The 23,297-nt window shown below is 41.9% G+C and overlaps 1 protein-coding gene and 1 long non-coding RNA gene across 3 annotated transcripts; one reads left to right on the top strand and one right to left on the bottom strand.

Moving 5' to 3' along the window:
• Nucleotides 1-11,466: 11,466 nt before the first annotated feature.
• On the bottom strand, nucleotides 11,467-22,609 carry rdh8a (retinol dehydrogenase 8a). 2 transcript variants are annotated; one of them, XM_047150511.2, is made up of 7 exons: nucleotides 22,328-22,461; nucleotides 18,649-18,839; nucleotides 15,428-15,589; nucleotides 15,078-15,257; nucleotides 14,552-14,645; nucleotides 14,268-14,451; nucleotides 11,467-12,258 (listed from the first exon to the last, which is right to left on the bottom strand). In XM_047150511.2, exons 3-7 carry the CDS (start codon nucleotides 15,576-15,578, stop codon nucleotides 12,031-12,033), a joined length of 837 nt encoding a protein of 278 aa, XP_047006467.1. In that variant the 5' UTR covers nucleotides 15,579-15,589; nucleotides 18,649-18,839; nucleotides 22,328-22,461; the 3' UTR covers nucleotides 11,467-12,030. The 2 variants fall into 2 exon arrangements, with proteins under 2 accessions (XP_047006467.1, XP_017310647.1); XM_017455158.3 differs by lacking the exon at nucleotides 18,649-18,839 and having other exon boundaries at nucleotides 22,328-22,609.
• On the top strand, nucleotides 15,604-22,200 carry LOC108257409 (uncharacterized). The gene is made up of 3 exons (XR_006980972.2): nucleotides 15,604-17,022; nucleotides 19,083-19,249; nucleotides 21,796-22,200. It is a non-coding gene; the product is annotated as an uncharacterized LOC108257409 (long non-coding RNA).
• Nucleotides 22,610-23,297: the final 688 nt, after the last annotated feature.

The following is a 23,297-nucleotide window of genomic DNA, read 5'->3' as shown; positions in this document are numbered from 1 at the left end:
ATCGAGAGAGAGTGAGAGAGAGAGAGAGAGTGAGAGAGAGAGAGTGAGAGAGCGAGTGTGAGAGAGTGAAATCGAGAGAGAGAGTGAGAGAGCGAGTGTGAGAGAGTGAAATCGAGAGAGAGAGAGAGAGAGAGTGAGAGAGAGAGTGAGAGTGAGAGAACGAGTGTGAGAGAGTGAAATCGAGAGAGAGTGAGAGAGAGAGAGAGAGAGAGAGAGTGAGAGAGAGAGTGAGAGTGAGAGAACGAGTGTGAGAGAGTGAAATCGAGAGAGAGAGAGAGAGAGAGAGAGAGAGTGAGAGAGTGAGAAAGAGACTTTGACTTTTAAGACACCTTTATTGTATCCAATTTTTGAAATATTTACATATTTACATTTTTTAAATATTATTTCCATTTAAGAAAAGAAGAAAAAAAAAAAAAAGGAGAAAGAAGAAGGAAAGAACCCCCCCCACACCCCCCCACACCCTCAACTCAAAAACCCCCCAAACTTTTGAAATTCACTAGAAGTCCATCGTGGTCATATAGTGCGCAAGAAGTCTTTATGTTACGGCACTTTGTGCGACTAATGTCCATTTCCTCAGTCTGGCCCGTCTCCATGGTGACAGCACGCCCAGGTTTTCACTTTTTATCGCTCGTTGTACCGATTTAATGAATTTTTTCTGTCCGAGAAATAATTTGTCAGCAAGACGTCAAGTTTTCTTTTAGTTCATTGAAGAACCGGGTTGAAGTGCTCTGTGGTGGACGGCTCTTCAGGTTGTTCTGAGAGAGTGGAAGGAGGCGCGTTACCCGATCCTGCGTCACTCTCCTCCTCTCTCCTTGCGTCTGATGCCCACATCCTCAGTCTGAAACGTCTCTTTGGTGACAGCACGTTCAGATTCTCACCGGTTGTTGTGTGCTTAACCGGTTTTATGAGTTTTTCTCTGTCCGGGAAGTGGTTTTTTAGTACTTTGTCCTAAAGTCTGCTCCGAGAACCAGTTTAGCTGTTCTGTTGTGTAAAATTGTTCTGGCTGTTCGACCCCCCCTTGTTGTGTCCAGTTCACCCTTATTGTTCTCGATGTTCTTGTCCTGTGGGTTCTTCCGTTGCTGTCGTGCAGAGTCTTGTTGGGTTTGTTATGGACGCTGTCTGCAGTGTTGGTTTCATTGCTATCATGGACGCGGGCATCAGTGCTGTCACTGGGTGCTGTGATCATTTCAGTGGTGGTGTGTTCGTCACTGACCTCATCCTGCTGTGACCTGTGTGTCGTTACCCCCATCTGCCCCAGGCTCCTGTTCTCCGGTGTCCCCCCGCTGGCTGTCTCCGCGCTGCTGCTGCTGTACCCCGGCCGTGTCTCCCCGGTTGACCGCTCCGCGTGGGCGGCTCAGCCGTTTATGCCCGATCTCCCCACACCCAAAACCCCTCAGGCGTTCGGTGGCGGCGAAGACGGTGTAGCTGCTGTCCCCGTGTTTACACTTGAAGTGCATATCCAGTGTTTGTCACGGTTGTTAATAAACATATACACCTGTCTCCGGAAAGACAGGACGTGTTTCACCGCAGAGTTCCTACAGCCGAGCGGGATGTCCGTCATGGGGCCGGCGAACTTTCCGAAGCGGGCCAGCTCCTTCATGATCAGCTCGTCTTTAATGAAACAACGACCCTTGTCGCAGGCGCAGAAAGAGGGGTGACGTGTAGTATGTCACCTTTCAGCCACATTCCACTTTCAGACAGCGTGTTGGCGATTATTTCTTTTTTTAGGAAAATCACCACCGCTTTGTTCATTCGGGAGGCGGAGTAGATGTTCTCACACCCGACCTGCTCTCCCACCGCCAGCAGAACCTCCTCCACCTGTTCTCCATTCCCCGGTACACACCTGACGCCATGGCGGAGAGACAGCGTCTCCTCTCCGGCCTCGGAGGCCATGGCGTCTCCGCTCACCTTCGACCTCTTAACTTTCACTAACCACCGCTATCTCAATAACTAGACATTTAATAAATTAAATGAAAGAAAAGAAAAGAAAAAAGGACAAACTCGCGAAAAACTTTGGCAAGACGCCAAACCACTCTCACGCGCTCTACACACCACGCTCACTCCTCCACCGCGCATGCGCAGAGAGAGAGAGTGAGAGAGAAAGTGAGAGTGAAAGCGAGAGAGAGAGAGAGTGAAAGAGAGAGAGAAAGAGAGAGTTAGAGAGAGTGTGAGAGAGAGTGATGGAGAGAGTGAGAGAGAGAGAGAGAAAGAGTGAGAGAGTGAGAAAGAGAGAGTGAGAGAGAGTGTGAAAGAGAGTGAAAGCGAGAGAGAGAGTGAGAGAGAGAGTGAGAGAGTGAGTGAGAGAGAGAGTGTGTGAGAGAGTGAGAGAGAGAACGAGAGAGAGAGTGAGAGTAAAAGCGAGAGGGAGAAAGAGAGAGAGAGTGAGAGAGAGAGAGTGAAAGCAAGAGAGAGAGAGAGAGAGTGAAAGTGAGAGAGAGGGAGAGAGAGAGAGAGAGAGAGAGAGAAAGTGAGAGAGAGAGAGAGAGAGAAAGTGAGAGTGAAAGCGAGAGAGAGAGAGTGAAAGAGAGAGAGAAAGAGAGAGTTAGAGAGAGTGTGAGAGAGAGTGAAAGTGAGAGAGAGAGAGTGAGAGTGAGAGAGAGTGAGAGAGAGTGATGGAGAGAGTGAGAGTGAAAGTGAGAGAGTGAGAGAGAGAGAGAAAGAGAGTGAGAGAGTGAGAAAGAGATAGTGAGAGAGAAAGCGAGAGAGTGAGTGAGAGAGAGTGAGAGAGAGAGAGAGAGAGTGAAAGTGAGAGAGAGAGTGAAAGTGAGAGAGAGAGAGAGAGAGAGAGAGAGAGAGAGAGAGAATGAGTCGCAGGAGCAGCCTTGTGAGGGCGGGTGGTGTTACGAGAGGAGAGGAAACGCTGTGATGAGAGATGCGAGTGTGATGTTTGAACGTGTGTTTGTGTGCTCAAGGAAGCTCAAGGAAGAAAAACGTCCAAAAAAAAAAGCTAGTGAATGGAGTGAAAAAGGAAACGTGGTGAAATGTGTGTGTGGGTTTGGGTGTGTATGTGTTTGCTCAAGAGGACAAGGAGCAAAAATAAGAAGGGGGATAGTAGGTGAAAAACAGTCGAGTACTGAGGAGATTTGATGACGAGATTAGGTGCTGTGTGCGTCGGCATGTTTGTGTTCTGATTGCGAAAGGCCAAGAGGAGGCGGCTTTTATTTGGATGCGACCGACGATGCTAGAATGCTCATGATGTGAGGAATAATATACAACAGAAATATCCCAATTTGGATAGATTTCCATGTGCTGATGTGGATCATATCTGTGTTTGTGCAAAATTCAAGCAACTTATTCATCCCCATTGCCAAGAAGCAAAGCTCTCAAGCTGAATAAACAATGATGTGAGCGGCATGGCCTTGGAGCAGTCTGCTGGCACAGCGAGGAGAGGTCACGACCTCTGAAACAGCCTGGTAAAGAGAGAGAAATAGACAGAGAGCGAGAGACAGAGAGAGAGAACAAGAATCCTGGCTCGCTCATGCTTTCGTAAAAGAGTTGGACTGTCGCCCAGGACTCTGGAGATGTCACAGGACTTCTGAATGAGCTCTAAGTTATATAAACAGAGCCATGAGCTTCCGCAGAGCAGCCTAGGAGCCTACACACTCATAAACGTGACTGTAGCCACTCACACAAGAAAGTACGGAGGCTCACATAAAGATGAGTCATGAAAGCCCGATCAATCAACCAGCAGAAAGGTAGAACTGTGTTCTACACGGTTGTGAAAACAGACGTGAATAGAAGGCCACTCTTTTTTTTTTTTTTTTTCTGGTCTATCATGAGGAATTTTACTGAGCTTCAAAATATTCTATACATACAGGTCTAAAATTCACAAAAGAAACATGGCTCCATATAGCCCAAGCAGACCGCACGCTGTGAGCAGGGCAGCATGTCTCCGCCGGGGTCTCCAAAAACATTAAGGAAAAAAAAAACGAAGAACTTGTAAATTCGTTGCACATTTTTTTAAATGGGAAAATTTCATCATTATTAAAAGAAAATCTCTCCATTATAATAAAATGCTGCTTAAAGGACTCCGTTTTGACTCGCAGCAGCACTGGAGGTGTGTGTCCAGAGAACTTTCTGGAATGTAGCAATCCCAAAAATCTTTATTTATCTTTATTTACCTTTAACTTGATTTATTTTAGTTGACAGTGTTGGCTATTAGGGACGCACGTTCGCCTCACGCCTCCAGGGTCGGGGGTTCGATTCCCGAGTTTGCATGTACTCCCCGTGCCTCCGGGTACTCCGGTTTCCTCCCCCAGTCCAAAGACATGCACGGTAGGCTGATTGGCGTGTCTAAAATGTCCGTAATGTATGAATGGGTGTGTGATTGTGCCCTGCAATGGATTGGCACCCTGTCCAGGGTGTACCCCGCCTTGCACCCCATGCTCCCTGGGATAGGCTCCAGGTTCCCCGTGACCCTGAAGGATAAGCGGTACAGAAAATGGATGGATGGATGGATGGATGGATGGATGTCGGATATTGTCATAGATGAACAACAGTTCCTTGAAAGCTTTCAAGCTCAGTCACGATAAACAGGAAGCTTTCCAGAAAGTTCCACGGGTCATCGGGTTAAAACCAATTATGAACTCGAATGATGTAGCAGGACACTCGAGTTCTTCTACTCCAACTTCAAAACACCATGTCTTCATGGAGTTCACTTTGTGCACAGGGGCATTGTCGTGCCGGAACAGATAGTAATCCTACAGCATACAAAGACCTCCACATGTGGGCGTGAAGGTCAGGTGTCCACATACTTTTAGCCATAGAGCGTATGATCTGAAAAGTGCCATTTGTTATTATATCCATTTGGTTTGGGTTTTGTGTGTGTGTGTTTTCCAGTGTTCCGACCTCCTACACCTTCCGGACTAGACCACGCCCACTTCTGCTTCGGATCCGAACACGGATACCGATACGAATATTCGGAGCGCGAAATAGATACAGATAGCGATAGAGACAGAGATAGCGTCCTTACATGACTCCCCTACATACATGCATCTAACATGGACACTTAAATAACCAGATCGCTGCTGAACTCGGATTCGGATCAGATTATTGCTGTGCATGTAAACACGTTTGTAGATACTCCTGTCCATTTATGGCATCATGAGGAGGAAGAGAAGAAGTGTGTGTAGTGGGGAAGAAGAACAAATAAAAGTTGAGGTTTAAAAACAGGGTTAAGTCCTTGATCCCTGAGCAGGTATCCAGGAGAACAAGACCTGGGAGAAGAACATTATTCGGACTAGTATGACAAAGCAATATCGCACGTAAACAGTTCTGACAATAAAGCTTTTTAAGTCGAGTGAGAGAAAGAGAGAAATGAAACACAGACAGGCAGAGACATAATACAGCAGAAGCTCTTTCACCCTTTACTCCGCTCTATTATCCATACACACACCCTAAGCCCGGGACATTATGGCAGTTTCGGTTTTCCGACACCTTAATCTTCTCTCCTCCCTTGTGTTTTCATGGCATGATTGAGCGGAACAGCTCCTCTGACGCGCGGGAGCTCCAGGCCTCGCCCCGTTCCCTGGCTTTAGTAGAAACGGATCACGTTTCTGTCCAGCCAGGCGAGAAAAGCCTCTCAGGTTCCTCACACACAATCAGCAGCCGGTCTGAACTCTGAGTAGGTTAATTGCAGGATATAAGATTGAATCTTTTAATCAGTTTAACAGTCAATGGAACAGGTGGAGGACAAGACAGGGATCTAGTTCTCTTTTTTTTTTCTCTCTATGCGATTTGTGTCTTGCTGTGGAAACAATTCCAGCAGGAATTAAAAAAAAAAAAAAAAACAAGAAAAAAACCCCTTACGCACGTCCGCGGGTTTTGTCTGTTCAACAGACACGTCATAGCTCTCAATTTGTTGGCCTATTTTAGTCATTTGCTTACCTTTTAAAAAAAATATTTTGTAATATTTGGGGAATATTTTCCAGCTTCAATACCGTGTCTGCTCACGGGGGGGAAACCCCCTGATCTCCGTGGACCACAAACATCCAAACGATCACAGCTCTGTTTCCTAAAAACATCTTAGATGTAATATTATTTTGATGGATAGTGAGAGTGCTCAACGTGATGCTCATTAAAAGACGATATTTGTGCTGAGATACTTTTAGAAAACTCGGGAGGTGTCTTGATGATCCCGTGAGTTCCTGAAGAAAGCTTCACCTAGCTTCAACCTACATGTGTTTGAGGTAGTGAATGATAGATTTTTGGGGGGTTTCTACGTGTTCTCTAGTTTTCTCCTACCTCCCAAAAACATGCAGGTGGCTTGGCTGCTGTAAATATGCCCTGTATGTGAATGAGTGTGTGTGTGTGTGTGTGTGTGTGTGTGTGTGTGAATGTGCGTGTTTACGCAGTGACCTGTGTATAAAATATTTCCCAGTAGTTCTAAAAAGTTAATATAACGCACCTCGAACATGTTTTATACGAATGCGTGAAGAAATTCTCTAGATCTGTATTTATTATATATAAATCCGAAAAAGAAATCTACATTTAGTGTTTTTAACAAATTTGTCCAAAGGCTTGTGCTAGATTTTTTCTGTTTACATTTTCAGGCCCAGAAATTAGCCACACCCCTTTCCCCAAGTCTCATGAAATTATAACAGAATGGGTTCCATATTATAGTAGTATGAAGGCTTGTCAGTGTTTTTGTTTTGTTTTGTTTTGTTTTGTTTTGTTTTTTTTTTTGCAAATGTAATTCATTACACAATCAACAGAGGGTGCTAAAATGCATATTGCTCCTTTAAAATCCATCCATCCATTTTGCTTATCCTACACAGGGTGGCAGGGGAGCCTGGAACCTATCCCAGAGAGCTCAGGGCACAATGTGGGGGACACCCTGGACGGAGTGCCAATGCATCGCAGGGCACAATCACATGCTATGGACATGTTGGAAATGCCAATCAGCCTCATGTCTTTGGACTGAGGGAGGAAACCAGGGTATCCAGAGGAAACCCCAAAGCATGGGGAGAACCTGCAAGCTCCATGCACAGGGCGGAGGCGAGATTCAAACCCCCAACCGCAGAGATACGAGGCAAACGTGCTAACCACTAAGCCAATGTGCCCCCTTTTTAATAATAATAATAATAATAATAATAATAATAATAATAATAATAATAATAATAATAAAAAATAAATTCTTTAGATTTTCTCATATTTGTAGCTATTGCATTAGTTTTAGCTTACTGTCACACCTGCTCATACAATATCTGAAGTAATCGAATAACACACCTGAGTTAGCAGTTAGCATTGTCTAAAAGGAGGCGGAGATTTGCCGGGCTGCTTATGTTCATCAAGAACCATCCGCTGTCAATAGAAAAACATGTGCAGATCATCACATCTCTCTTGCTCAGAGATCACACCTTGCATATCAGTATTTATAATCAACATGTGATCTTTAACAATGCACAGTTCTGGAGTTGCCTGTTTTTTTGGTTTAAACTTCCTTCAGTGTCTGTGACATCAGTGTAATGCACAACCGCGAACTTCTCACGGGAATAATGAAAATACAGCACCACGTATCAAACACGCAACAGAATCCCTAAACACATCACATATATTTCATTCTAAACATATTGAACATGTATCAGGGTGGAGCTTTCCTAGAACAGTGACGTGCCTGTGTCCAGACAGTGTCTGATCCTCCGTGTCTTTACGTTTTCTTCACGTTTCCATTGTCGCTGCATCATTCGCTGCTTTCTTCTGTTCGCGTCTCGTTTGTCTCCCTAGGCCCTTTCTCTTACTTCCTGGCTCTGTTTCATTCTTTGTCCCTTTCTCTCTCTTTCTCTGTGTGTGTGTGTAATGCAGACTGCAGAGGGGCTGAACCAAAGCTGACCAGACGCTCCAGGAATGTGTCCGAGAAGCAGCATGCCAAAGATAACGCCTCAGGCCTGCACTCTCTCGCTCTCTCTCTTTCCACAAGCTTTCTTTTCCCTGTAAGACCTTGTAAGAAAATACTTCATGCTCCGAGTCTGCCTGTAATTATTATTCCTTTTTTTCCCTCTCCCGCCGAATCGAACTGCGTAGGATTTCTCACTGCCAATACGACCACCGTCGTGCTCGGTGTCCTAGAGTATAAACTTTGAGACACCGCTCATCGGATCGGTACGGGGGTCTTTCTCGCTGTAGTTAGAACAGCATGGGAGAAAGAGAAAAGACAGCCAGTTAACACGAGGCATTGAAATACAACTACTAATAACACGCTCGATAGGTCCAATTGCTCGTGCGCTTACCGTGAATGTCCACCTTCACATATTGCAGCACACAGACCATCACAGAGGTCATACATGTTTGAGCTCGGATCAAGATTTTGGTTTTGTGGTTGTTTCGAAGGAGAAAAACAGGCAGGAAGCTGAACAACCGCAACTACAGTATAACTCCATGTTTAATGGCAACCTGCTGCTCCTGAAACCCAGCATGTTTTGGTTAACGAGGGTTAGACATATATACTCTAGAGAGCATTTGATTGGACGCCACTTGGAGGAGTCATTGAAAAATTGTTCACGGTTTCTCTCAAAAATTTATAAAGTGTATCATTAAATAAATAATATCAAAATAGCTATAAAATGCACTTTATATATATATATATATATATATATATATATATATATACACTGACTTATTTGTGATTATAGTGCCAAGAGACTCCAAAACACCAATTTGGATTTCACAGGGACTTGAAGTCATCAATTCTCTGCTGTTTTTGTGATTGGACAATGCTGCTACAGACATAATGGTCTTGTTTAATGAGATTTGTAACTCCTGTCTTTGCTCAATTAGCAAAAGGGGTCCTTTTTCCCAAAGCAGTCACACTCCCTGTCGTTCCAAATCAGGACGATGGATGCAGGACATACACAGTTCTCCCCTCTCTCCCCTCCCAGTCCTCCCTCCTCTCTCCAAAAACCCCTTCCACACTGCCGTCCTTCTTCCTTTTGATTATGATTGACGGACCCTTTGTCCCATTGTACGAAGCTGTCGCCTCTGATGAAGACGCATGGACAGGCTGCAGATCCACTTGTTGCGCCGCAGATTCCTTTACTCTGCACGGGTCACTTTTCTTTCTTCATATACCGTGTACTAAAAGTACATCCAAGGCCAGAGAGATTTCTGGTGTGTACTCGCCGTGTCTTTTTGCTTCGTCTCCGTGTCTGTCCACGATGGCCGAGGACTGAGGATGAGGCAGCTGGTGCTCTGAGTTTGTCTGTGGACCTTGTCATTAACGCAGGGATGAGAACCAGGTCACATTCTCTTACTCGGCACAAAGACAGAGGTGAGAGAGGGACGAGAGGGGGCTGGGCAAAGGGCCTGGTCGGGGACTAGGCCGTGACCTCTTTATATCCATCAACATATCATTGGCCGGGTACGCGCTGTCCCAATTCATGCACTTACACTAACAATTCATTCTCTCTCGCTTCTTCAGTTACTATCTGTCGCTCTCAAAGGGTCTGTCATTAAAGAATGCATAAACATGGCATTTTACATCATTAAAGAATGATCTAAGCAGAATATTGCATTGTTTAACATGTATATAACACGTAATAAACTACGAAAAAGACCCTAGGAACAACTATACACTTTTAATCTTATTAAAAAATGCCAGTCTATGAATATGCATGATTATGCATAATAAAAACAAACAAACAAACATGTCCTTCTGCCCTCCGAAATAGCCACTGAGCCCGTTAACCGCGAATAAACTGGAAGCTTTATTAGATATGTTTTGATTTCTTTTGTTCTATTCTTAGTGATTTATTTAACAGCAGCCAACAATGCGCTATAATAACCTGGTTTTACATGCTAACACCGGAGCATCTGTGATTTGCTCGCATCATCAAACACGCTGAGATTTATTTAACAGACACCTCCAGCAGCTAAACGTTTCCTTCAAGCGTGTCGTCCATGTTCATGTTGAAAGCTTGTTTAGGGGCAACACTAACTGAATTTAAAACGAATTTAGTCCTGGGTTAATAACTTAGAGTTACGGAGTACTATTACTAGTGTTATTGGTACTTTTTAGCACAAAATGTTTGAGAATTAGTTGTTTAGTTGGTTGTATTTTTTTTAAACAATAGATATCACAATTAATCTTGGCCAGTTGATTGCTAATATTCTTATGCATATTTTTAAATCTGATGTTTAAGTTTATTATTATTATTATTATTATTATTATTATTATTAGTATTATTATTAGTATTATTATTATTATTAGTAGTAGTAGTATTATTGTTGTTGTTGTTATTATTGCCATTATTAATAATATTATTATCATTAGTGGTATTGTTGTTTATTTATTTATTTATTTTTGCAAGAAATTACATATGCGGCATTGCACATGAGGCAAATGAGGCATTGTCTAATTATATATGCGTACATTTGCAAACTTATCTGAAATATATCTATGTTTTATGCCGTTTTTCAGTGTAAAATTGAACATAAATCTAACTATTATAATACATTTTTTGTTGGTAAATTCCTCTGTAATATCATTTTGGTTAGGGATAGGAATCCATCCATACATCCATCCATTTTCTGTACCACTTATCCTTACTGGTTCGCAGAAAACCCCGAGCCCATGGATGGGGATAAACGTGTAAAATTCAAGTACTCTAAAGAATTTTATTTTCAGTTCTGAATCTAGAAAAAAAAAATAAAAATTTGGTTTAAAACACAATGTGGATTTATTTGTTTCACTCTAGTGAGTAGTGAGTTTTATAAAGAAAGTTGACATAGTGTGATAATAATAATAATAATAATAATAATAATAATAATAATAATAATAATAATAATAATAATGATGCACTCAGTTTTGGAGTTACTATACAAGACTTCAGAAGGTACTGAAGGAAATCTGATTCTCATGAACTCTCTATATTTAGCTCAACAGGAGCAGAAACGACCAGATCTCATGTTCTTTCTTCATGGTCGTGTGCACATTTTCAGAGGCACAGCGCTTTCTCCCTTCAAGACCACAACAGAGGGAAATTTATGATGGCCTTCGGATGCTCCAAGACACGACACACACCAGAACACCCCGCTCTGGGACCTGCTCCGACGAGTCAACTCTTGTCCTTCAGAGTCGGGTTCACATCGCCAGAGCTTTTTTGCCATTAATGTGCAGTTCGGTGATAATGCATCCAGTGTGTTCTTGGAGCACTCTGGACAAAGAAATGTATCTTATGTGGGAAGTTCCAATTCCTTCACAGAGCAAATATCAAAATTTGTGAGTGTGTTCCATGCCAGAAAATGCTCTGCTGCCCTCTGCTGTTCGACATACAGTACTACATACATGCACATGCATAGTACGCAGTAGTTTGTATGAACACTCACACACAGTACATGAACAACACATCAATAATTCATTCATACCAGACTCAGTACTCTTGTGAGCTTCCTACTCCTTATCATTCACTCTCTAGAATCTTTCTCCCAGTTTGTATTCGTATTGGCAAAAACACAACCTACAATATACGATTAGATCACAGCCTGGTTTTATTCTAAAATCAAACCACATTTAGTCTACAATAGATTCTAAATATTCAGATTCGATATAAAAAATAGATTATTTCCAATTCAGGGTGGAGATACCGACGTAAACACGAGACGATATCAAATACAAAACAACGAAGAGCTTTAAACAGACTTTCACAACAGACTTCACTGAAATCATTAGTGCGTAAAAGCAGCTAATGACAAGCACTAAGATTAAGACTTACGAGTCTTACGAAGGCTTACTTTTACAAGGTGATTGTTTTAGACTTTTCTTGATTAGAATCCGCTATCTGATTTGAAAAACGTTCTAATTCTCGATTTCCCAATCCTCATAAATAGCATGATAATTTACTTTAGCATCTTTAACGTCTTCCGCTAGTACAATTTAGGAAAACAGAAGCGTTTAAGTTAGTTGGTAAATTGAATCTCAAGTTTCAGAAGAGAGGTAACAGGAACAGGAAATCGAGTCACATACACTGAAATCCACAAATGCATCCAAATGTGTTCACATCAGTCTGTTCATTGTGTGTGTGTGTGTGTGTGTGTTCAGTCAGGTGATATGGTGCGTCTGCGCAGGCAGCTGCAGGTCAGGCATTTCAGGATGCTCATGGTGATGTGCATTAGGGAGCCGAAGTTAAACAGCAGGTTGTAGAAGGTGTGCACCGACAGGCCGCCCGTCTCGTCTGCGTACTTCATGGCTACGATGGGGGTGTAAAGGCTGTTAGTGAGGTTCCTGAAGCGAGGGTTGCTCGACTCGATCACCTTCTTAGTGCACTACAGAAAAAACAAAAACAAAAAAGAAAACGGGACGCATGTCGGTTTAATTATGTTCTTGATAATTACAACTGCAACTCCTATTAAGACGTTTATTTCCATGCTTTCCGTTTTCTCCTTCGTTTAACACCGCAACAGTCTTTTTTTTTCTTTTGCTTTTATGTTACGGCGGATTATATTTGACAAAGAGGGAAAAAAAAACTGTGTTTCCTTCTTCAGTCTGCTTTTTTCTAGGGTTAGGGTTAAATTCAATAGAGTTAGGATTTCTGGCTTAAAGGCAAGCACTTGTGTTTAAAGGTGGTGGTCTGGATGCTGTTAACTTCTGTTTAGATGCTAACAGCATTCCATTGGCTCTCTGATCTAATAAACAAACAAACAAACAAAAAGTTTTCACCTGGAGGAGCACCTAGAGGGCACTTCATCTCATGTTCTTGCACTTAGGGATGCCTATAGGGCATGGTGTCTTGTTTTATCCACTGGAAGGACAGCCATTAGGGCATGTCATCATGTTTACTCAGACAAAGGGGAACCCTACAGGGCACCGCGTCACGTATTCTTCACTCGAAGGGCACTCTAGAGGACACTTCATCATATTTTCTCAGACATGGGGCACACTAGAGGCCCATTTATCATGGCTTGTCAGATATAGGGCATCCTAGAGGGCACTTTATCATGGCTTCTCAGACATAGGGCACACTAGAGGGCACTTGATCATGGCTTCTCAGACCTGGAGCACACTAGAGGGCACTTTTTCAAGGTTTCTTGGACATGGGGCACCCTATAGTGCACTTCATCATGGTTTCCCAGGCATAGGGCACACTAGAGGGCATTTTAACATGGTTTCTCAGACATGGGACACCTTAGAGAAAACTTCAGCATGTTTTCTCAGACACAGGGCACCCTAGATGGCACTGCATGATGTGTTCTCAGACATGAGGCACTCTAGAGGGCACTTCATGATTGTTTCTCAGAGACGGGGCACCATAGAGGGCACTTCATCATGGGTTCCCGAATGTAGGGGCACCCTTCTGGGCACTTCATCATGGTTTCCCAGACTTGGGGCCCCCTAGAGGGCACTTCATCATGGTTTCTCAAACACTGGGCACCCTAGAGGGCATTTCATCATGGTTTCTCAGACATAGGGCCCCCTAGAGGGCACTTCATCATGGTTTCTCAAACACTGGGCACCCTAGAGGGCATTTCATCATGGTTTCGCAGACATAGGGCCCCCTAGAGGGCACTTCATCATGGTTTCTCAAACACTGGGCACCCTAGAGGGCATTTCATCATGGTTTCTCAGACATAGGGCACCCTAGAGGGCACTTCATCATGGTTTCTTGAACGTAGGGGCACCATTCGGGGCACTTCATCATGGTTTCTCAGACGTAGGGGAAACCTATAGGCCATTTAATCACATTTTCTCCATAGTAAGAGTACCCAAAGGGAATTAATCATGGCTTTGATCTACTGTAGCGTTACCCTAGAGGACCCTGAGTCCACCAGTGCTGAATGCTAGTATTTCAAAAATAAACTGTTACTGTACAAAGTGTAAATTAGTAAAAAAAATAAAGTGTACCTAAAACTTACTTTGCTCCAAGGGTATGTTGGTATTCTTGTAGAAAACTAAGATGAATGTTGTTGTACTTAAATTTGATTTTTCTTATATTAAACAATGTCAACACTAATAAACACACAAATGAACACTGGAAATACATGCCTAACCCCTCTGTGAAATATTTAGCAATATTAAATAATTGAATTTATAAATAATATAATATATTAATATAACATAAAACATATTTCATAAGCAGAAGCTAGAAAAAGAAAGTAGGCTTTAAAAATTTTAAATAGATATGCATCAAGATAGAGATCGAATCTAATCAGAAGGTAACTAGAGATTCTTCTCCAACAAGTGTTTAAACTTGCTTCTTTTATGGCGGTTAATTAGTGGTTTATGTTTTGGCCCTGAATAACAAACACTCCAGAGCACACCAGGGATCTCAGCTTACTTTCGCAATGTCGTCTGGCGTCTGCCCCATTGCCTCGAAGATATCGATGGAGGACGGCATGTACACGTCCTTAAAGTATCTCACTGTGTCTGCATCTGCTCCCGGAAACTCCATCTTGGCCACTTCTTCCATCATCTTCGCCTCAAACTCAGTGTGCACGGGCCCAGGCTCGATCAGAGACAACCTGTGGTTAGAGAGGACAGGGAAGAGTAGTGTTCTCACTTTATCACTTTATCGAATGTATTTAGATCTTATGTAGCAGTGTGAGGAGCCAGTATACAGACTTGACATTAAACTTGAGCAGCTGGACTGCCAAGCTTTCACAGAAACCCTCGATGGCAAACTTGGAGGCCGTGTAGACGTCATTAAACACTACGCCTGTGCAGACGAACACAAACATATGCTCTAAGATATTAGAAGTTCAAGGCTCCATCATAGGAAGTCTGTAAAGATGCTTTGAGACTAGAGATGGCACCGATCCAATGCCTAGGATCTGTTATCGGACTGATAACAGCGAAAAATGATGGAGATATATATATATATATATATATATATATATATATATATATATATATATATATATATATATATATATATATATAAACTAATCGTACTAATATACTTTTATATATTTAATATATTTATTAATTTTGCCAAAAAAGCTGCCATTTTGTATAAGTCGTGTGTTTAGCTATGTATTTTTTCATGTACGATATTCAAGATTTCAGTATCAGTATCCAAAAAGAAAAGGTGATACTATGCCTTCTCTAATTGAGACGACCTGTAGTTTTGAACTATCACCCACATTACCCTGCATGCCCATGACGCTGCTCATGACGATGATGTGCCCCATTCTGCGTCTCTTCATATCGGGCATGACCTCTTTAATCATGCGCACGGTGCCAAAAAAATTGGTCTCGAACACCGTCTTCATCTGGTCCAGGCTGATGCTCTCCACGGGGCCGAGCAAGCCCACGCCTGCGTTGTTTACTGCGGGGAGAGGTGGAGAGGATAGAGGGCACTGTGACTGATTAAGAATATTGGGTCAAGGTCAGTGTCTGCATGCCTGTGCGCTAGAGTTCATGTGTAAAGGAGACACAGGCTTCCATTATAGTCTCTGTAGTCAATAGCTGACGTCAGTTATTACAGGGGAGACTTACTGAGGATGTCGATGTGTCGGTCTTTAACCCTACTGATGCACTGCCTAACTGAGTCATCGCTGCACACATCCAGAGCTTGCAGCGTCAGGGTGTTTCCGAAAGCATCTCCTGCTGCCTGCACCAGCTTGTCCTTCTTCTTCAGGTCCCGCATGGTGGCAATCACTTAAAGAAGACACAGAGAGAGAGAGAGAGAGAGAGAGAGAGAGAGAGAGAGATGGACAGAAGCAGATGACTAAATGTTATTTTGGCATGGACATACACTATGTAGTGACATTCAGAGTACAGCGACTTAAGTCCAAAAGTTATGTCAATATTTTCATGGGGGAAAGTTCATTGTATTCATACTCAGGTTACGCGCATGCATCCCACATTTCTCTTGAGTAGGAAAGCCAGGCCATCTACTCAAAAGCATCTAGACCACCACCTTTAAACACAAGCATTTGCCTTTAAGCTAGAAAAAAAAATAAAATCAGGGATAAAAAATGCAGACTGAAGACGGGAATAGTATTTATTTATTTTTTAAGTAATGTGGAAAAAAAATACACGAATGCAAAAAAGACTATGACTAAGCAATAAAATAAACATCTAAAAGGAGTCTGAATAAATATTGCTAATAAATCGCTGCACGAATAGTCATTATTCAGCAGCGTATATAAAATAGCACTTGATCCAGCATATCTTATTATTTTGCTTTTTTTTTAAATTATACACTGGACACCGACAGTTAATTTTGTGTACGATTTTACAAATCCACAAGATAGTCAAATGCTTTTAATTACTATTTTGAGACGCTTGTGGTTTGAAGGATAAGCTGACTTATCTGCTACACCTACAGCTCACTTCATAATTTGATCCATAATAGTGTCCTATAAATAATTCGGTCCTCATCATAAACAGTGTCTCTGATTAAGATCGCTGCGCGCATGTAACTCAGATCTGAATACGCACATTCGACGTTACACAAAACATTGTGTTTATGCAGCAAACTGTTCTCAGTAGGCCCTTTGTATCTGTTTATTTCTCTCCCTCTCTCTCTCTCTCTCCCACACACAAACAAGCACACTTTGTTTAGTGCACACCAGTGCTAATTACATTAGGGCTGGAAGATAAACAGTTGAGCCGAGTGGATAAGACCTGAGCTGACCCCCTTCTGCACTTTGAACCTTTAAACATTAACCTAAATCACGCTGCCTCGGATCTTTATCTGAAATCAAAACAGGTTAGTCTATGATTAGCTGAAATATCACGTGATGGGTCATGTGATTGATGATAAACAGCTTTGCATTATTTCACTTGGATGTGTTTGGGTGTAGTTGCTGTGCATGTTCTTTCCATGCCCCTGTGGGTTCCCTCAGGGTTCTCCTGGTTTCCGCCGGCTGTCCAAAATCATGCCTGTAGGTGGATTGATTCAATTCAATTCAATTATATTTATACAGCGCTTTTAACTATAGTCAGTGCAGAGGCTGTCTGCACACTATATGAGACCATGAATGAGTCGATGGTGAAAAGGAAAATCTCCCTGAGACGAAAGGAACCTTGACAGGATCCTGACTCAAAGGGGAACCATCCTCATCTGGGATATGGATGACCGGATGGTGAGATTATAAATCATTTCTCTTCTATAACTGTATACTATAGAGTCAAGCAGTGCTATGTGTGTTAAATGGAACTTGAGTATGAGCATCATTAGAGTTTTAACTTTAAGTCTATCGCATCAAACTGAAGTTATCAACTGTTCATAGACTAAGACTTGAGAGACTGGAGTGCAGTTAAGGTCAGGCGATGAACACACAACGTGAACTAGGTGAGACCATGGGCAAAACCAGAAAACAAGAACAGGGATCAAAACCAACGTAGAAAAAAAAGACAACGTAGCAATATACAATGGCTTGGTAATGACTGGAACACGAAGAACTCAGAGCATGTACTCAGAGCATCTACTTAAGAGTGTCTACTCAGAGCATCTACTCAGAGCGTCTACTCAGAGCACCTACTTAACAGTGTCTACTCAGAGCATCTACTCAGAGCACCTACTTAACAGTGTCTACTCAGAGCACCTACTTAAGAGTGTCTACTCAGAGCACCTACTTAACAGTGTCTACTCAGAGCACCTACTTAAGAGTGTCTACTCAGAGCACCTCCTTAACAGTGTCTACTCAGAGCATCTGCTCAGAGCACCTACTTAAGAGTGTCTACTCAGAGCACCTACTTAAGAGTGTCTACTCAGAGCATCTACTCAGAGCATCTACTCAGAGCACCTACTTAAGAGTGTCTACTCAGAGCATCTACTCAGAGCACCTACTTAAGAGTTTCTACTCAGAGCGTCTACTTAAGAGTATCTACTTAAGAGCGTCTACTCAGTGCGTCTACTCAGAGCGTCTACTTAAAAGTATCTACTCAGAGTATCTACTCAGAGCGTCTACTCAGAGCGTCTACTCAAAGCATCTCCTTAAGAGCGTCTACTCAAAGCATCTCCTTAAGAGCGTCTACTCAGAGCATCTACTCAGAGCGTCTACTCAGAGCGTCTACTCATTGCGTCTACTCAGAGCGTCTACTCAGAGCGTCTACTCATTGCGTCTACTCATTGCGTCTACTCAGAGCGTCTGCTCAGAGCGTCTACTCAGAGCGTCTACTCAGAGCGTCTAATCAGAGCGTCTACTCATTGCGTCTACTCAGAGCGTCTACTCAGAGCATCTACTACAGTGCTGTGTTCTGGGAATTGGAGTTGCCAAGATGCCGATTACGGTATTTACATGACAATATTGTCACATTAAACAGTGCTTTTTTTTTTTTTTTTTTGGAAAAGATTTGTTACTTTGGAACCTGAAATGTTTACGCATAGTTACTTGATTGCATTTTTGCTAGGACTTATACAAATATATTTATATTTGCAATGTAAGTTCATTTTGTGTGAAAGGGTTTATCTGAATTTTTAAAAAAGTATGTAAGTGTAGTGTTTCAATAAAAAAGAAAACAAATCAAATTAAAGCTTAGTAGCTTTTAAAGAAAAAACATCGGCTGCGTATCGATATCCGCTGACACTCAACGTTTCATTATCGGTATTGTTATCGGAAAATATAAAAAGTGGTATTGTGCCATCTTTAATTACTATAAATCAAATATAATAATAGATAACATATATAATATTACTAAGCTTGAAGCTTTCTTATTCTATTGACGCCCCAGCTCCGCCCTTTGTGTGCGGAGTTTGCGTGTTCTACCTGTGCTTTGGGGGATTCCTCTGGGAACTCTGGTTTCCTCCCTCAGGCCAAAGACCTGCACTGTAGGCTGATTGACATTTCCAAATATGTAGTCTGTAGTGTGTGAATGTGTGTGCGGGGTTGTGTGTCCACGGTGTCCCTCGCCTTGTGCCCCGAGTTCCCTGGGATAGGCTCCAGGCTCCCCCGCGACCCTGTGCAGGATAAACGGTATGGAAAATGGATGGACGGATGAATGGATTCTATTGGCAGATAATTCTTGCTTAAAATTAGCAAATTAAATTAAGAAACAAGACTTTTTCAAAACTAGGAATAGGTTTGATAATTGTATATTTGGTTTACTGTAATCTTAATAACATAACAGGAAATACTAGACAAATGGAACTATGTTCGAGATGTCTTCACGTGCTAAGATGACTTTTTTTTTTTTTTTGCAGTGATTTGTGTGGTAATAATTTCCAACAATCCCAGCTACACTGTAACCAACAGTCACTGACAGAACAATAACAACATTGCTCAGGTAGTCCTGGGATTTGAGCTCACAGCCTTTGGGTCATTAGTGCGGAACCTTGTGTGCCAGCTACCTCTGCCTTGTTTACTGCAGGTGGGATTAAGCAGTTAAGCAGCTTTCTTCTTCTTCTTCTTCTTCTTCTTCTTCAAAGTGCTGTATCCATTCTAGTTTACTTCCTATGCATCACTGCAAGCATCTTATCTAAATCTTTCAAGACATAAAACTAAACACTGTGAACGTAGTGCGGGCCAGTGCGAGTCCCATCGTACTCTCTTCATCTGAACGACTGTGAGCGCAAATCAATCAGTATCACGTTCATCATGAGAGCGTCTGAACAGACGTGAGAGTGCATTGAAGCTGGAGTGAACAAACAAGGCAAAGCTTTAACGCGCTGCAGTGAACAACCACGCCATTACCCGAGCTGTTATTGTGAAATAAGACTTAAGACGGATTAAATGTTGCTGAATGGGGTCTCGCCGGGATTTATTTATTTATTTATTTATTTTTAGTTGTGTTCTGTTTAATTCCCTTCGGCTTGCACAGATCGTCTCCGGCGTTTTGCTGTGAAATGGGTGGAAGTGCGTTTAAGAGTTATTTTGTCTACATTCAAGGCTACAATTACAGTGCGTGGTTGGTTAAGTTGTACTCAGCCTATTTAATTAACATCTGCTCGGCTGAAGGAACTTTTTCCAGGGTTTGTTTGGGTACAAATGGAAAGAAATGAACACCGTAGCTTGTACTTTAACCTCGTAACAATCCATTTAGACTGGGAAAGGATTATTCAAAATTGTAAGAATTAACTATTTGAGGTTCGGCCCAATGAATATCCCTTCCCTTCCCCCCACCCCCAATAACAGAAAGTCCCTTAGTGTTTTATTCCCCTTGTTCCGCAGCAATTGGCCAAATGTTTTATATTTTATATTATATGTTATTTATATTCGAATACTTTTTCCACATTTTAGAATAATAATAAAATCATCAAAACTCTGGAGTAACACAAGTGGAACTATGGGAATTATGTTGTGATAAAAAAAATAATAATTAAAAAAAAAATTTAATATTTCATCATCTTCAGCGTAGACGCACTTTTCACCTAGAATTTCCAGAAATGTATTCTTGGCGTTTTCTCGCCCGATTTCTTGAGGAATTTCCCTGAGATGCTTTTTAAACAGTATTAAAGGAGTTCCCACCGACGCCGGACTCTTATCGGATGCTTTTCGGAATATTTCGCTCCGAGTCGTCCGTTTAAAAAATATTTTTTTGTAAATAAAATGTTAGTTTTCTAATGAAAGAAATTAATACGTCGGCACGATTATATTTTCGTCTACGACACCGACCACACATTTAATCATGCACCTTCAGATCAAAATGGTTTTAAGATCATGAGAAACATTTAAAACTTTTGACCTGTAGCGTATATATATAAGATATATATATATATACTGTACGTGTTAATTCACCACTGCCTGGGTTAATCTAGACCTGTAGATGTTAATTTATCTATGTACATGTTACAATCAACTATGTAGGTGTTAAATTAACCCTGTATATGTCAATCGAACAGTCTAAGAGTTCATTCAACCCTGTAGGTGTTAACTGAAGACTTTAAAAAAGTTAATCTAACCCTGTTGGTGTTAATTTAACTACATAGGTGTTAAAATTAACAATGTAGGTGCTACTTTAATATCTGAAACAGTTCATTCAACCCTGCATGTGTCAATGTAACACTTTAAGAGTTCATTCAACATTGCGGGTGTTAATTAATCAAGATATGTGTTCCAATGAACTATGTATTTTAATATAACATTTTAAGAGTTAAGTAAACTCCTTAGGTGTTAATTTAACTATGTTACCGTTAATGTACATTTAATAGTACATTACCCTTGAATTCAACCATATAGGTGTGGATTAAGTATGTTAAATGAATGCTCTAAAAGTGACCCCCCCCCCCCCCCCCCCCAGGCATTAATTTAACTATGCATGTGTTTATTGAACCCTTTAATAGTTAATTCAGACCTGTAGGTGTTAATTTAACTATGCACATGTTAAAAAGAACTATGTAGGTGTTACTTTAACTCTTGAAGAGTTCATTTAACCCAGATGTGCAGATGCAAATTGAACTGTGTAGGTGTTAATGTAACACGTTAAGAGTCAACTAAACCTGTAGGGGTTAATTTAAGGATGTACGTACTAAAATTAACCGTGTAGGTGTAAACGTAATGCTTTAAGAGTTCATTCAACCCTGTAGGTTTTAATCTATGTAAGTGCTAAAATGAACTACGTAGGTGTTAAAATGAACCCTCTTATAGTTTATTCAACCCTGTAGGAGTTCATCTAACTATGTGGGTGTTAAAATGGACCATGTAAGTGTTGATTTAACGCTTTAAGAGTTCGTTCAAGCCTGTAGATGTTAAATCGACACTGAAAATCTGAATTCAACCTTTTAGGAGTTAATTAGACCTTGCACATGTTTATTCCATACTATAAGAGTTCATTAGACATGGCAGGTGTTCATTTAACCACGTATATGTGCTGCTTTTTAACCCTACAAGTACTGATTAAACTCTGAGGAGTACACTGTATGTGGTAACGTTCCAGAGTTCTCTCTCTCTCTCTCTCTCTCTCTCTCTCTTGTCCAGGTCTCCAACTTTGTCCTTTTCTCCAGCACACATTCGGGCGCATTAGACACGCCACTAAAGTCCACCACTGGCGGCTATAAAGGGTGCTTTGTGCTGAAGAAGTGGCTTGTTAAAGAACTGGCAGTGTCTTTATGAACTCCGCCGCATCGCCGTCCCCTGGAAACCGACCTTTCACATGCAAATCACCGCAAACCGGGATCCGCGAATTCACCCGGTGCAAAGATCGCGCGCGAGAGCAAGGGAATCTGCGCGAGGATATGCCATGATGTCGACCTTTGGCGTGCAACTAAACCTATAAACACCAGAGTCCAGCGCGTGCACAAGTTGAACTTGCGTGTAAATCCTAAAGTTGTTACCATTTAGCTACAAAAAATGGATGAAGGAGATTTCTTTCTTTCCCTTTTTTTTAAAAAAAATAAATAAAATAACATAAAATAAAATAATAAAAAAATCTAATAATAAAATATAATATAATAAAGTTGATACGGGGGCTTAAACAGTCGCGTTCTGCTACTTAAGAGAGTGAGTTTACCATAGTAGCGCTTCTGCTCGTCTTTGGCCAATAGGACGGCGATCCGCAGCCCAATCCCGGAAGAACAGCCGGTAATGAGGACCACTCTCTGGCTCGCGCTGGCCATGACCACCTCGCGCGCTGCTGACTCTCCGCTCCGCTCCGGTCTCTCGCTCTCTCTCTCTCACTCACTCTGTCTCTCTCTGTCTCTCACTTACTCACACACACCCACACACACACACGCACACACACCGAGCTTAGTCACCGTGTGAGCTCAGAAACTAAAGCTGATCACAACGCGAGGGGCCCGCGGGAGCGCGCGACACAGTCACATGGGCGAGAAAATGCGCGACCTATGATTATTGCGCACACTGACAAGTACACCAAGGTCACGTTGTATGTGTACAATTACTGACTGTGTAATGCATTCTCAGCACATCAGTGACACTGACATGGAAGTGTGTGTTGTGCTGGTATGAGTGTATGAATGTAGCAATGTTACACTTATTGCAATTAAATTCTAATTGCAACTTTTTTTTTTTTTTTTTTTAAATTTGCTCTCTTTGTGTGTGTGTGTGTGTGTGTGTGTGTGTGTGTGTGTGTGTGTGTGTGTGTGTGTAAGTTGTCCACTGCTAACCCTTCATCAGTTTCACTATCTGACTGGGTTCGACAGTGAGCTCGAGCTGCTGTCAGTGTTGAGTTGCTTCCATGTTCTCCTCCATGAACCCTTGTGGGTTTCTGACTCTGAAACAGAGGCATGCACGAGACTGTTCATTTATTCCTACTCAAGCCTGCCTCCACAAACAGTTTGTCCAGTCCCACCCGCTCACAAAGTTATTAATTTTGTTTGTACCTGCTCACTATAGTTAGTTCGCTCGAATTTTGCAAATAAATAAATAAAAACAAAAAAGTCATTTAAACCACTGTAACACTGAAGAGTTACTGAAGGGGAGGTGGTGGCTCGGTGGTTAAGTCTTGGTTGGTCACAGTT

The sequence above is a fragment of the Ictalurus punctatus genome, chromosome 24, assembly GCF_001660625.3.
Source record: "Ictalurus punctatus breed USDA103 chromosome 24, Coco_2.0, whole genome shotgun sequence".
Taxonomy (NCBI): Eukaryota; Metazoa; Chordata; class Actinopteri; order Siluriformes; family Ictaluridae; genus Ictalurus; species Ictalurus punctatus.
This window is presented reverse-complemented; position numbering and strand designations above follow the sequence as displayed.